Source organism: Taurulus bubalis (genome assembly GCF_910589615.1).
Source record: "Taurulus bubalis genome assembly, chromosome: 10".
Classification (NCBI taxonomy): Eukaryota; Metazoa; Chordata; class Actinopteri; order Perciformes; family Cottidae; genus Taurulus; species Taurulus bubalis.
The window spans coordinates 15510343-15527288 of NC_136598.1; the positions used below are offsets into that span (position 1 = coordinate 15510343).

Consider the following 16946-nt stretch of genomic DNA (forward strand, 5'->3'; position numbering starts at 1 on the left):
ACACTACTGTCACTCTACTTTGCAACTTCAGTCTCCATTATGCTCTTGTATAGTTTTCTATTTTGTTTTGTATTGCTATTTTAGCTTTTTTCAATTCTTATTATTCAATTATTTTACTTTCTCTATTTATTTGTACTACTGCTGTCTTTATGTTGCTGCAACAACCGAATTTCCCCGCTGTAAATCATATCTTATTATGTACACTATCATTTGCAAAATATTTAATACTTCATTTGAATAATATTTAATTCATTTCTGGGTCTTTTTAGAAAAAGAAAAAAAATGTAGTCTAAAGATTTTAACAACATATTAATATTACCATATAGACTTACAATCACTTATGTCCAGAAGAACATTTCCCCCATTGTTCTCTTTAATGTGAGACTGTGAGATCAATTCACGCCTTCATCTGCTTGCTTGGGGATTTTTCTCTGATGTGTGCTGACCGTCAGCAGAGGGCAGCAACAGACTGCATCTCCCTCTCCTGTGTGTATGAAGCTGTAGTTTGAGACTGTGTATTTGGAAAAAGACTTTAAAAATAATTAAATAAATAATGCATATATATATATATATATATATATATATATATATATACACAAACAAATAGTTGAGTTCAAATCTGCGGCTTTAGTTACACATTTTACTTATATTGCCTTTTGTTTAATTCATAATTCAACTTTGGTCTGATTATTTTAATAAAAATATATTTGCTAAAAATAACTTAAAGTTATTTCGACACTTGTTTTCAATTTGTGTGTTTGTCAAACAATCTCAGTGCATTGTTATATTGTAAAGTAACTCTTTCTATTGAAAGTTTCTCAATTGAAGACATGTTTCATTCTCTATTCTCTTATGAGACAAAGTAGGGCAAGGCTAGAAAGACTGAGAACTACTTCTCCAGAACTAGGTTACTTATTAGAGTAAATAAGAATTGCTCTGAACTTTAGTTTTCTAAGCCAAAAACTTTAAATGTTTCTTGTTCCTGGTCGAGCACTCATCTTGCCCAGATGTGTTGGCAGCTGCCCGATTCTCCCCTTCTTCAGATCAACATTATGAACCAAATCAGGATAATTTGATGGTTTATGAAATGATTCCAGATGTGGTCATTCAGACAGTTTAGGGAACAACCCAGTTTGTACTGAGCAGCTTTAATATTTAACACTGAGTCACAAAACATACATGTGTCTGCTTTACACAGATTCATACCACACCAAGTCATCATTCAGAGAACAAAAACAAAATTGTAAAAAAAAAACAGCTCTCAGTGTACACAAAGACCTATAGTGTTTCTTATACAATAAACATGTTCACATATTTAGCTTTTGAGCAAAGCTGACAGTAAAACATCACTTCTCACATCAAACTTGGTATGCAAAGTCACAATTCAGCACGATTATAACTTTTTCCTGACGGTACTTCTCTCTCACTCTTTGATCTGTGACATTAAATAATCTAAACAAATACTCTCGATTGAACTGCACCTATACATATAAAGTCTCATACATAAAGACATTTACAAAAATACAAAATAAGGCACAATATTTATAGTATCAAGCAAACCATCTAATGTAATTCTTTGAAGAAAGTGTTGTCACAATTTAGATTTTAGGAAGGCTCAGTCTATCAGTGAAATGTGTACAATTAAGTGACAATTTGACAATTCTTTGTCCGCAGCGGCTCTGTTGTTCTTCGCTGAATTAAAAGTGTCTTTAAGCTTCTTTTCACCACACATGATGTACTGGAAGCTGCACTGGTGACCTCTGACCCATCCTTCTGGTACATCCTCTACTCAGCACTAAGGAGGTGGGTATCACACTCACTGTCCATTGTTTGCCCCTTTCCCCCGTCTTAACCAGTCCCTCCAGGGGGATTGAGTTTTGCTCTGATTAGCGTCTGAACTCCAGGTGGAGGAAGAGGAGGACGAGGAGGGCTGGCGTGTCCAGGTGGAGGCCGTCCTGCTGGGCCGGCGGAAGAAGGACATGCCGTTGGAGGTGGACTTCTTCTGAGGATGCTCCATCTGCTGCTGGGACCTGAGCTGCTGGTTGATGATGATCTGGATGTCGTCCTGAGGAAAGGTGGCGAGGAAGAGAAAATCAGCAGGACGTCTGAGGCGCAGTGACTCAACACTGTCGACACCACGTGTATATCATTTAAACTCAATACATGCACGACAGTTATATGATTGTCAGATCTAAACACTACTTGGTTGTTAACAATGTGCCGTTATTATTTTTTTGACACTGCTCATTGGATGTATGTCTCTTGACAATGATCAATCAATGTATTTGGCTTGCACTTAATAAGGAATATACAGTGTATATATATATATATATATATATATATATATATATATATATATATATATATATATATATATATATATACACACACATACACATATACATATATACATATACATACACACACAGAATATATATTGGTCTACAAATCCCATGAAAAGACCAGAACCGACAATGAATTGATCCAATGGGAACAAAGCTGAGAACCAGAGAGATGTAGTACTGAGAGAATAACACACGTTTTGTTCGTTATTTTCACAAGATTTATTAACAATGAGATAAATGTATCCTTCAGGTGCTGAGGAGGTTATGAGTGTGTGTTTATTTGTCTCATAAAAAGTCAATTTATTTCAGAACCAGATCTATAAGTATCAAATTCAACAGAAATTTTCAGGGATGGTCACAAAGCTTTGTAGATGATGCACAGATTTGGCTCGCAACCCTGACACTTAATCACAAGACTGAATTCTAAAACAACCATATTATAGTGAGAGAGTCCTACGAGTGAGCTGATGACTGAGCTTTGTATGTGGCTGGTAAATATTCCTGTGCATGTTTTGCCTATTTAACAGTTTTTAAAAGGAGGAATTGAAGCTGATCAGTCTGCAGCTCCTCATTCAAGATATTTGTATTAATAAAACAACTCTATTTATATTTTGTATTAGAAATTGAAAAAAGTATTTTGACAGATTATTTTTCACGACTATTGTGGATAATTACATACTTTTGTTTTCAGCTAACAAATCTGCATTATCTTCAACAAAACGCTATAGATCATAACCTCCGGCAGATGGCTCCTCTCTGCTTAGTGCTTCAGCAACAGAAGGATTCGACAGAAACACCTGCTGCTCATGTTCTTCCAAACCGACAGCGCTCAGAGAGATATGTCTGTCCCTGACCTCCATCCTGTCTATTCAAATTATCATTATCATTAAAACTTTAGTTTGATGCAGATCTTAATTATTATTGTTTTTATTCATGTTCATATTTTTAATTAAGCAAGATACGTGCTTGCCAATTCCAAGGCAGTTTGGTACACAGAGACAGCATGAGCGATGGTTTGCGGTGCTTTGGGATGTAGTAGACTGAGTGCGATGGAGAGAGAAAAGGGATCTCACCTGCCAGGCTTCCAGTTCCTGTGACAGCTCCAGTTTACGCTGGATGGCTTCTAATAACTGGTTGTTGAGAGACATCTGGTCATTTTTACTTCTCACCAACTCAGCCTCCATCAGGTTTTTCCTACCAGGAAAGGATGAAACCGCTTTAGTCAAATCACAGTCCTATACAAGAATACATTCAAACTGGATGGCTGCAAGAAACAAATGATATTGCCTAGTTTTGAGAATTTATTATTTGTACTTTTTACAAATGATCTGGAGGGCCCCCAAACCCAATACCTCCTGTCTTTTATTCACTGTAGAAGTTCAGAATGTAATAGTGATTGCTGATACAGATGCCAGTGTGTGACTAAGGGGAGTACTGTCACTGTGTTGTTCTACTTCAAGCACTGTTTGCAACACATGTAAATTACCCAAAATGTGCAGAATGATTGCATCATAGCAGCTGTTCTTGTAAAACAAACAACTGCTGTCAAGGGAGAATATTGAGGAATAAAACCCGAGCTTCTCACTTGGCTATGGCTTCATCTCGGTCACTGATGGCCCGTTGGACGACTTCAGCCTGTTCCTGCACGTCCTGCAGCTTCTGTTTCAGCTCGGTGTTTTCCTGCTGCAGCTGGACGTTCTAGAGGAGAAAGACACAACTGTGTTTAGACCACTGTGTGAAACGTACTGCATATATCATCTCTGTATTTAAAACAATAAAGGCTGGGTTGTTGCACTCAAATGTTACATTTTCATTTATAACTTTTAATCTTTTGATTCCTACGGAGCTCATAAACAGTCAATTTGGGTTTTTATTTTTCCTAATGTAGTAAAACATATTTTTAAAAAGGGAGCATTGTTAGTGCTTTGACTTTTTTTTGTGTAACGACAACAAAAAGTGACAAAATAAATATTAAAGACACTTAGATGTAATTTAGCCGTTATACCCGACCACACCCAGACAGTTGAGGGCTAATGAAAAAAATGTAAAAACGAAAGCAATGAGTGAAGAACCTCTTTAAGTCACAAACTATATTATTAAATCTATGCCAGTTAAAGCAAGTAACAAGCAACCACAGTAAAAATGCTCTAAAAAGGTCACTGAATCGGTCAACAATGGATTACAGTGACAGCAGCAAGGTCTGCAATGACACATACAAATCCTAAAATAATGGGCCGCTATGTGCGCTGCTCCTGCCTGACAGACATGTTCGTTCATCACTGGGTTACCTGATCTCTCAGCTCCTGTGCTGCGCTCGGATTCCCACACTGATCGCCCGTCCTGTCGACAAAAGCTTGATTCAGCTCCTGGGAGAGAGACATTAACAAAGAGATCAGGTGTGCATTTCACAGAGATTTACACCGAAAAGGAGCTTCTGTTGTGTTGGCCCATTTGCAAGGTGCTCCGATGGAGGAATGGGGTGGGCAGGAATATGTTGTTTCACTGAAAAACACCTGTTGTAGAATGCCATGAGACACAACTGGACAATTATATATGCCTGCTTGTGGCAAAGAATAATTTGAGCTATCAATTGCAACAATTCATTGGCATCCATTGCATAAACAAAGACACACACTTCCTCAGCATGGTTTCAGTGTGAAGACGCTGCGGTGCTTCATAACAGCCACCAGGGGGATAAAGAAGCCAAGTATGAATTAGTGATTGAAGTGGTGTACAAGGAGGGTAATGTCTACATTTTACCTCTAATAACAAAGTGTGGAAGTTATTGCACTTTCAAATGTCACACAGACTTTAGAGTTGGGAGTTTTGCACACATACTCTACATATGTGTTGATTATTGAAAAACACAGAAGACATGAAAGCCACCTTGTAATAATCCTGTCCTGCTTTGATTTCAAAGAACAAGGTCAGCCTTTTGTTTTGCATTTCCTCTCCTGCTCCACTCGCTTATTCTGTGGCTCACCTGAGGGCTGGACGTCAGTGCCAGGGTTTGGGCCACTCCCTTCAACTGATGCAGCATTGTCTGCAGGTCTTCCTGTTGAGCCACGACCTCTGACCTCCCCGAGCTGTTCAGTTTCTGGGTCAGTGGGAGCAGCAACTGAAGGATGGACCACATTTCTTGTGTAATCTGAGTGGAACAAGAGAGGAGGCATGTTGATTTGTGTTCATTATGACTTTAAAGCATCAACCTAACGATTAACTGTCCGTACAATGGCCAAAGCTGGTTAGTTTGAAGTGTTGACTTACTCTCACATGTCATAAGAGGCTGCTACTGTGTATCTGGAATATATTAAAAGAGCTAACATGTTGAAATGAAAAGTAAGCTATGACTGGGTCAAAAACATGGCATTCCTCTCCCCCTTTTTCTTTCAGCGTGACGCTTCTTGACACACATGACGTCTTGAGTGACATCAATTATTTACACACTGGGAGGTGCAAGCGTTACCACATCACGTTATTTAACTTCCTTGAGTCATATATATCACATGATGATACTGATCTCATGATGACTCAACAAAGTTATCTTGAGGCTGAAAACTACAACATTGTGGCGATGACAAAGACTCATGAGTGCAGTTATATATCACATTTTCCTGCTGAAACCGAACAATAACAGAAGACACACACAGAGGGAAAATAAGGACCTTCACACCTCCTCCTACAATATCTGTCCTCACAATTCAGAGAATTTGTTCAGCATGTTCTTCTCACTGCGACAACATTTATATAGGTTTCCGAAAACTCAACTTTTAGATCATGTTTTTTTCTGCTGACAGTTCTGTTATCTCACTGGACAAGTCTTTCAGTGAATACACATTCTTTAATATCTTGTTTCCAGTCAACAGAGGAAAACAATTTCCTCTCAAAACACGTGACTCAATGTTGGCAGGACAACGTGCCCACAACTAACACTTGCCGACCACAGAATGGACATGAAGTATAAACTAGCTAAAGTTGCAGCTAAATTCTGGTGTGAGTATTTCTTACTCCTGTGCCTAGATTTACTTTTGTTCATGGTAACTGTGTTATAAACAATTTGAAACTACACTCATTTACTGCGAAGAGTGTTTGATATGCATAAATGTATGTCACCTTATATATAGTTTTGTATCATGATATTGATATATACACATAGTACATTTCCAGAAAATCAACATAAAAACAGTTGATAGTTTTTCCAATGACCTGTAAAAACACTTTTATGTGTAAATGATTGGTGTTAAGTTCCCCTTTACCATTGTTTAATCTTAATTCCAAAAGGATGAATGCCAGATAAATGAGGATGATTTGGGATTCACAAGCTCAGTACTGCAATTCAAGCTTCCCAGTTCCAACCAGTTATCTTTTCTTTCTCCCTCATCTCAGAACACACAACATGTATCACAACACATCTGTTGGTGCTTGTGAAAGTTATACAGTATTATATATTATATAAAATATTTGATGGGAACTACTTTCAGTGGCATAAAATACACATATGTTGCTCTAGTGAGTATTTCTGGGACAAGGACAGAAGGAACATGTTACCTAATGCAACAGTGTGGATTATTGACATGTTTTAAATAGTTTTTCATTCCCTAACAGCCAAATCGTTCTACTTTTCTGGCTTGAGGATTTAAAACACCGTAGATGCTGGAGAGAAATCTGCTATCGTACCTCTTCTCTGCTGACTCCGAGCCCTGCCGTCTCCAGGCTGCTCTCCAGCTCGGACAGCAGTGAGGCGTCTCCGCGGCTCCTGCCTTCCTGCAGGGACACCTCCTCCTGAAGCTCCTCCACCTGGGCCTGCAGCTGCTGTGACCGACCCCGCGCCGCCTCCACCTCCTGCAACGCCCCAGCTAGCTGAAAACATGAGGAGGCGAGTGAACACACACATAAACATGGAGGCAAAACCTGCAGGCACTTAACATGCATCTCAAGTAAGCAACAACCACAACAAATGATAAATATGAAGATAAGACATTATGAATATTCACATTATATTGATGATGAACAGAGAAATGAATATTATAACTCAAACATACTTTTCCCTAAAGACATATGTGCTTTTTAAAAAGCCGTCGTGAAACCTTTTTCTACCAAAGTTCAGTGAGAGAGAAATCCTGACGTGCCAGATTCCAGTCTGCAGCCCAACATGAAACTAAATGAACTCGAGAGGAATCCTGATTTGCGAGTGACATATACAATGACGAGGATGAGGCGATTGTTTCGCAATGCTCTCCTCAATCCCACCGAAACCCAGGCCACCAGGCTGGGAGCGGAAAATCCCTTTGTTATTGAAGGCCCTTTCATTCGTACACCAACCGCACTGAGCCGTTTTGTGTTGCCTCGTCTGTGTACCTGTTGGCTGTGCTGCTGGTCGAGTTGGTCATGCAGAGCCAGGCGTGTGTGTAAAGAGGCCAAACTCGCCCTCAGCTCAGTGTTTTCTTGATACACGCTCTCCAAACGCTGCTCCAGCACCTGCTCCTTCTGGTTGAGACGCAGCACCTGAAAACACACAAATACACATAATAACTGATTTTTTTATTAGAAGTTGTTTCTTCTCGTAAAGGAAAAGTAACTCCCACTATGCCCTTGCATCACATCGACTCAAATCAAGCAATGTTGATGTATGTGTTTGGAGAGGTACCCAGAATATTTTTCACTTGACTTGACTTTCTCTGAAAATACAAATACCATTGGTGTGGTCATGTTTCTTTGTTTCTCTGTTGAAGAGACATTACCAGAATCTCCCTGACTGTTTATTAGGGGACAGCTGGCCTCTTCCACCACATGGTATATTCACACAATAATTCAGACTTACATTGGTGTGACGGTCCCCTAGTCTGCCTATCTATTTGTTTGTCTGTCTGTCTCCTTGTCTGTGTGTCTGAGTGGGGAGATCAACCTAATGGGAGGCACCTGGGCCCGGTGCTCTGCGGGGATAAAAGCTCCGCCTCGGATCTCTCGGCCTGTGACATGGGGCGTGGCTCTCGGTGGCTCTCGCTGGCTGGGCACGGTCCAGGAGAGGCCAGCCAGGCCACAGCGGTCTAAAGTTCTGTCTATGTTTCGTCTATGTTTCGGGCAGTTTGGGTTTCGCCAACCACCTTGTTTAGCTAATAAAGCCGCTTTGTTTTGGAACGCTGCATCTCTTGTGCATTTTGTCGCGGCGCCTGAGCCGGGTCGTGACAATTGGCTTTTGAAGGATGGTTCTCAGACAAAGGTTTGTTAAATGAGTCAAACTAATAACGATATTGGCTCTTTTGAATCTATAATCGAAAGGACTAGTAATTATCAAGGACATTTTTCTGAAGTTGGATTAAAAAAAAGAATATTCCATGTGAATAACCATGACAGGAAGTAAAAATGAAATGCCTCAGTTCTGTTGTATTTGTCTCCTTTATGTGTACAGATTTGTTCTGTTAAATGTTCATGTTTTACTTTGAGCTTTTGTCTTGTGTTGCATTATGTTCTTCATGTATTGGATAACACACATACAACTGTTCCTCTCTAGGTGACACTAAATACATAAACATGCACCAGCTGTCAACACAATCAACACTTTTGACAGGAAATCTACAAAAACAGACACACTGGTGCTGCTTGTTCTGGTCATCCTGTCTATGTGAACACATCATGCTCTAAAGTCTAGAAACATTTTACATCCGCTTCACATTTAGGATTAGCTTTGGTTGCAGAATTTAGAGGCACATATACAGTAAATGGCACGGTAGCTACCTGCTCCCTCATGGCACTGATCAGCTCCTCGTCCTGCGGCCTGTTGTTGCTTCCTTTTTGTTGGAGCTCCTGTTTCAGCGCCTGCAGCTCACTGGACATGGCTCTCTCCACCTCCATCGCCTACACAATCAAAAACACACCACAGAGAAAACATGAGATTCACAAATGGAGTGAAAGAAAAGCTGGCTTTTGAATTTGCAGGACTGCCTTCTTTGTGCATTTTGTTTACTCAAAATATACACAGAAAAGTGGAATCATACATTTGTATCTGCCAACTTGAATCTCCAAAACAAATCTTGCCCGAGGGATGCCACATTCTTGAATCTTATAATGGACAAATATATAGCAAGAATAAATCCTGTAATCTGCACCCATATGAGTAGAAGCACAATATGATACCTGACTGAAAGGTGGGGATTAGGTGACTAAAATTGGACATGTGTTTTGTATGCGTTTTGCTCGGGGCAATGCAGCACAAGGAATATGATAAGGTTTTTTTTTATTGCCTCCAGAATAAATGCTTACAATATTCGGTTACAATGTATGTAACAATATATGTACAATATATGGTTACAATATTCCCAGTTTGGGAACCCAATGATCTTAAAAATAAAATAGGATGGGTCACAAGATGAATAAATAATAATAATTTCTTACAACTTTTTTAAAATTTTTGCTTGAAATAAATATATTTACAGCTTTTCAGTTCTCAAAAAAAATCCATCAGAAAATATTTGAGGGGGTAAAATATGTTTTGTTGAACAGCTCATAACTTGTGTTCACACAGTAAGACTCTAACCTGCAATAAGGGGGTCACATGTACATATTGACTGTGTACCCTGTGGAGGTTTTGACCGGTTTGTATCACATACAAATGCAAAGTGCACGCAGCAACACAATGCACAATTCTGCCAGTTTCACACTAAGCAACTGATTGCTGATTGAATGAGGAAACGTGGCAGCTATCAAAATTGAAAAACATTTTTTTTTTAAATTTTAGGAAGATCGAAATATGTACATGTTAGGCCTCGTTTCCTGTTCTCCTAGTTGTCAAACTTTCCAATAAAGTCAAAAAGATATCTCAAATTCCACCTTCCTTCAGAGGTCAAAAGCCAAAAGAGCTGGAAACCACACAAAAAAGCAACACAACTCCTGCCATCACTCATCCAGCAAAAATAACAGAAATTAAACGGTCACTGACATCATTGACAAACCACGTGTCATATTATTGAGGGTTAAATAAGTATTTATTTGTTTTATCATCAGACACTTTTTCAAGCCGTATCGCTCAAACACAAGACATTGAAACATGAAACATAAAACGATGAACACTGACCCACTGCTCTCATAATCCCATCTTTCCCACCCTCCCATCCTGGTCTGAGACCCTCAGTTCCCCTTACTCAGCAGTTTGGTGGTCGCCTGTCAGGTCCCATCATTGCCTCATAATACAAGATGAAAGGCCGGCCTCTGCAGCAGATGGAGCAGAGGGCATCTTGGTTGTGTCTGTGACATCATCACGCTACATTAGACAACAATGTGGCGGAGGCTGAACTTGGACATCATGAGGGTGAACGGAGGGGGAGAGCTTGTGTGTACGTGTTTGTAAGAGTGTACAGAGGAAGTGAGGCAGGCGTGAGTCTAAAATTAGTGTGTGTGTGTGTGTGTGTGTGTGTGTGTGTGTGTGTGTGTGTGTGTGTGTGTGTGTGTGTGTGAAGAATAAAGCCGGCACTAATAGACAAAAACAAAACATGGCATGCAGACACATGAGAAGGGGAGGATCTTAAAGATGAACGTTTGTGTCCATGAGTCGTCATTACCGCTGCTTCGTCTCGTCAACACGGGCCCCTTCTCCACAAAAGAGGCAGCGACCCACTGAGAATTACCAAAACAGGAGTGGAAGGAGGACGCTCCATTTGGTAGAGACACAAAGATGATATCCCCTCACATGCCCCCCACCCCCAAGCCTCCACCGATACAAACACTGAGGTACCCGACAGCTGACAACAGTTACAGCCGAGGCCCTCAGGGAACACACAGAAAAGATGGCTTTCCCCTGGGATGATGGGATATAAGGGGCGACATCAGAGGAGCAAATTAAAGATTTATATCTCTCCCCAGTGTATATTGTCTCCCCCTTTTTGTCCATGAGCTGCGTGACGCTGGTAGGAGGAGCAGAGGTCAGGGGGGCTCGTCTCAATTGAGGCATCTCCTTTTATGATAATGGAAAACTCACAGCAAGAGATTTGTCACAGTCGTCCAATAACACACCAGGGAAGGGGATCATGTGACATTGGGTGGAAAGCAGGAGATGAAAAGGTAACGTGTTTTTCGTCCGTTAACCAGACAAAATATATAAATAAAAAATATTTAATTTAAATCTATCTATTTGGCCAGCATCTAATCATTATCAAAAATATTCTCACTCAATATTCCCTGATATGTTAACTTCTACTTTCCTCATCTACCGTCTAACAGTCAGCACTAAACCATGTGACAAACTGGCACACGCCAACATTATTGCAGCCGCTTCCTTAAATGCACCAGGGTGAAGAGTCACAGCAAACCTTTACTCTTGCATCGGAGCTCTGCTTTGCCGTTGCTGATAAACAAAGAATTCTTTCTCGCTCAGGTTTCTGTGGTGCAATACACAGACGTCCTCCTTCAGATTCCTGCTATGCTTTGGTTACACAATTAGGGTATAGAGTTACAAGCTCTCTGAAACTTCAGCTTATTATTGTTAGTCTTCGATCATAGTATAATAAATATATTTAAGCTTTGTGCCGTTAGTCGGATAAAACAAGACATACAATATATAGGGAATTTTTTCACTATATTATGCCATTTTATTGAGTAACTGATCAATCAATTGATTGAGTAAATAGTCAACAGATTAAGGACACAGATCTAAATCCCCTGTTCCAGTCGTAAATGTGGGAGCGTCTGAACAAACACACACAATCACAGAAATGCAGACACAACTCACCACGGCAGAGACCACAGCACCCGTCACTACGTCTGGTAAAGACGCGTCAGACATGGAGCTTCTTCTTCAACACATTCGTTCTCTCTTCTGTCTTTTTACAACCAAACAGAGTCCAGAGTGAACCATGTCTGATGCCAAATCAAACATTTTCTCCACTTCCCTCTCCCCAAACAGAGATAGCAGTTGTTTTTATCTAAATTGACTTTTTCCTGAACTTCTGTGGAGTCTGTTTTCCTCAGTAAGTGCTTCAGCCCCGGCCGCAAGGGGGGCGGAGGGGGCAAGATCATAGTTCCTTATTCTGTGGACCTTGACTCATGGGAGGGCTGAACACTGTTGTTTGGATTCAATTTTAACTTGCACTTATTAACTTGCTAATTTTGTAACGGCACAAGGAACCGCTCTACAAAGTAATCGGTCGTGTGTGACTCAACACGTCACGACGAACGTAATGTTTAATAAAAACATTCCCTATTTTCTCAGTCTGGAAAAATACTCAAGGGTGTCCAGCTGTGTGAGCCAATCAGTTCCTCTATGTTCACTGATAAGAGGCAGTAAAATAATGTCACCGGTTTGATTCTCCTGCCTGTGTGCGCTCAAGATCCAACGCTGCCGATTGTAAACACATACAGTCGATAATGGTTTTAATCAGCTGCATGCTGCTAGTTATTTTGTTCATTATGTCACTTGTAGCCAAGACCTTAGTAAAAAGTTAGCTTCATGTTACTGAATAAACTGGATGTGGGTCAATAGATTATTCTGTTCTCATGTTGGGCAGAAATAGATGATCATTTTCATAACCGATTAATCTAATAAACTTTAGTGAAAAGTGTCTGACACAATTTACTAAAGCCCCAAGTCTTCAAATATCTTGTTTTGTTCAACCAACAGTCAAATACTCAAAAGATGTTCAGTTTACAATTATATAAACAAAGAAGAGCTGCAAAGCTGGGGAAAAAGCATGTTCGCCCTTTTGCTCAAACAAATAAACAAACAAACATGCCTTCCAGATCTTTTCTACTGTTCTTCCTCCCTCCGCCCTTGATCTAACATCAAATCATGGCACAAACGTTCACTCCCCTTCGGTTTACATATCGTTTCTATTCCACACCACAACAGCACGGATCATTTGCCTGTAGCCAACAGCTCAGTTTCTACTTCTGTCTCTGCTGTTCAGATGAAAACTCTCCTTTTTATCAACACCTGTGTTAGTCAGCCTGAGAGTTTGGCCTTGCTCTGGAGCAGATTGCAGAGTCAGACTGATACCCGAGTGCTTTGCAGAGGACATAGAGTTTCAGTGTGAGGATTGGGTGACGGCTCATCTTATCTAGTTTGACTCCGAGGGCCAGCAGCTTTGGATCCACAGCTCATGTTTCTGTTTCACAGAGGCTCAGTCTCCTGTCGCAGGCAGAGAGGTTCCTTAAACCAAGGTCTATAGTTCTGTTGTCTCTCAGACAGAATAACAATAAATACACACTGCCTTCTATCCATGTGTGGGACTCACAGTGTTGAGCTGCTCCCGGAGTCGCTGCGTGACCTCGCCGTCCTCCAGCTGGGATCGACCCTTGTCCCTCTCGGCCTCGCTGAGGGCCTGGGTGAGCCGCTCCACCTGGGCGCTCAGCTCCCTCACATCCCTCTCTAGGTCCAACACCTGGCTCTCCCACTGGGACTGGCAGCCCTCCAGCTTCAGCCGCAGACCATGCCTGCCTTGTTCCAGCTCCTGCACAGGGGTGGAGAGATTAACGTCAAGCCATGATTACAGTTGATTCAACGCAGGCTGTTTATAGTAAGCATATTGAAATCATACTTATCAGCAGCAGGGTGTTGTAATGATAACATGTTCTTTTGAAATGTTATTTGAGTGACGAAACAGGCTCATTCAGATTTGTGAAGGATCATGGAAAATGTATGACATCTGGAGTCTTCATATATCCCATTAGGCCTGCACCTTATAAGTCAATTGATCGATCAGTCGGTTGTTATAAAAGTAGTCTACAACGTTGATAATTTACTAATATCTTGAGACCTCATTATTTTTTGTCTTACATGGAAAAGCTGAAGGAAATTGGGAATTTATCACTATTTTCTGACATTTTATAGAAATCGGTTAAATGACAAATCTGCAGATTATCATGTATGAAAATAATCTTATAGTTCATTAGTATACCTATTTATCAAACTACCCCCCTAGCAGATCAGTTTCAAAGCATATACTGTACTTCTTTGCCACATCTTTATTGCACTTTGCAAAGTGCTGATTGAAGTCGTAGCCACACCTGATAAGATTGAACATCTGAATCATCAGCATTCACCCTGAGAAAAGCAACAAAGCCATTATTGTCATAACAACTCAGGTGTGTGATGCTGTGCAGCTTCACAACAAATACAAACTTGTACACGTCATTTCCCCTGCTGTCTCTCGCTTCATTGCCGTTAGATTTGTTGTCTTGAAGACGTTCATTACTTTTGGAGAATCATCTCTGAGGCTCCCAGCTGACACCCTAACTGCAGTTTGCTCCTTGTATTAAGTTAACAGCTGATGTTTCATGAGGAGTTTGTGCCATACACGTTTGATTCCTTTGCAGCAGGTTCACAATTTCTTCGACAAACTGTGAAGATAGCTTGCCTGACACACATTTCTAAAGGTATTTCTCTTGGCTAGAAATACTTTTTGTAGTCAGTGGAACAAAACAAAAGAGAGCGAGAGAACAATGAGAGCAAAGAGGCACTGACCTGATCAAAGTAAAGTTTAGTAAAGAAACTATTTAACATGGAACATTCCTGCCTGTTTACATGACAGCTACATTTACAGGGGATTCCCCATGGATATCCAACACACTGGCATTGAGTTAAAGTGTATTTTGGAATATATATATATATATATATATATATATATATATATATATAAATAATTATGTACAATCTATGTGTATCTACTTTAAAGTTGTCAATTGAACATTTAACTATAAAGAAACAACTGGGTGTATTTCACATACATTGTATGTATATGAATAAAAACAATCTTATGATCTATGGTCTGTATAATTTACCCCAATAAACCTAATTATTTTCCATACTAGATTCATAAAGTTGCGCAATGGTCAGGTACTATTTTTAAAACAATGTGGACGCGCTGTTATTGACTTCCTTTTTTATCAGGAAACATTTCACTCACTTCAAATGTTAGCAGCAAGCACGTTGTCAAATCTTTTAAAAAACACACATTACACCATAAATCTTTCATTGTCCATTAGAGCATTTCAACTGTAAAATAAAAGCGGATTCGTTTTACCTCCAGCCTGTCTGCATAGTCTTCATGAAGTTTGTCGCTCTGCTCTTTCAACTGACGGTTTTCCAGGAGCAATGCGTTTCCCAGCTGGGCCGCCAAAATAACCTCTTCCTCCTTTTGTTTTAAAGCAGTCACAAGTTCACTGGGGTCTTGATAATCTGTCATTTCCTCCGCTCCGTAGTCGAAGTAGAAATCCTCCTCCAGGTCCATTTTCCTGGGCTTGAAGCTCCATTCATCCAGTCGATCCATAACCGACTGTCAACTCAAACACACCTCCCGAGTAATAAATATCGTTTTAAACACACACACAGAAGGAGCTGAATGTCCATGCTCCTTCTGCTGCTCTGTCAGTCTGGGTGCGGTGAAGTGTCACCAGCACAGGACTCCTGCCTAAAGGGGGATGTGGCTTCACCTGAGCGTCCAAGCGGACGGACACCTGTCCTCCTCGCTCCCAGTGGCTTGTAGTGGAAAATTACCACGAAGCAGGGAAACACCTGTGTGATGAGTGGTGGAAGAAGTATTTGTATTCAGTAACAGTAGCACTGTACCATTGTGTACAATTACTCTGTCCTGTATTCAAAGTGTTACTGAAGCAAAGGAAGTCTACTAAGCATGAACATAAAAACGTACATAATGTTATATTAATGGCTCATAATAATCTATATCACTTTGATGTTGTAGCTGATAACGGTGGAGATCATTTTAACTAAGTATGTACTGCTGCATATAACCCATCATAAGATATCATATCCTATTTGTTGATGATGTTTTGTCGAAATAATCTGAATCTGTAATTTAACAAGGAACTACATGTATTTCCTCAGAAAAGTAGTGAAGAAGAAGCATAAAGTAGCAGAACTACTTGAGTAGAATACAAGTGCCTCAACATTTTTTCTTAAATACACTACTTGAGTAAATTTACTCCATTACCGGATGTGGTGTGATTAAATGCAACAAATTCTACTTAAAATGTTTAGTTTGTTTAACAAAATTCTACACATCAACCCAATGTATTACCTCAAAAATACTGTACTAGTGGTCTAGTGCAAAAAAAAAAATACAAGATAAGAATAAAGTAAAATTAAAGGTTTCACCAACTATTTAATATATGTGGAACACGGATTTCTCATTGTCCAGTCAATGGAATACTTTCAACCTGATTTCCCTTCATATTAACTATTTGACATGACTTTTCTCTCTCTACGAGTCTTCAGTACTATGTAAACATGCCATATTTATACTGGAAATGGAGACATTTCTCATGGTCCTAAATTCTTAATTGCATTGTCCATAAATTGTATATTTCATTCGTACATTCCCACTCCATATACAAGCATTATGGATTTTGCTTTTTTCCTGCAACTTGTCTAGTTATGACGAGCTATTTTTTCACCAGTAATACTCGTTTCAATATTTCATGATACCCCTGCAACATTTTACAGCTATATTTTACTGTTGCTTATTCATGTGCCCTATATGTGCACCTTTTTACAAACAAAGTGCACCAATATGTGTGATATAAATGTGTAACTGTTTCATGTCAATATTGGATATTTATATGATTTTTGCATCAATGTTATTAAGAACCTTGATC

At 39.9% G+C, this 16946-nt stretch overlaps 1 protein-coding gene across 1 annotated transcript; it reads right to left on the bottom strand.

Annotated features, from left to right (window-relative positions):
* Positions 1-1816: 1816 nt before the first annotated feature.
* Positions 1817-15601, bottom strand: LOC306742926 (BICD family-like cargo adapter 1; the record flags this gene model as incomplete). Its single annotated transcript, XM_079225380.1, has 10 exons — positions 1817-2065; positions 3419-3539; positions 3931-4043; positions 4634-4711; positions 5329-5493; positions 7023-7205; positions 7704-7850; positions 9081-9200; positions 13568-13783; positions 15356-15601. 10 exons carry the CDS (start codon positions 15599-15601, stop codon positions 1817-1819), a joined length of 1638 nt encoding a protein of 545 aa, XP_079081506.1.
* Between the last annotated feature and the right edge of the window lie 1345 nt (positions 15602-16946).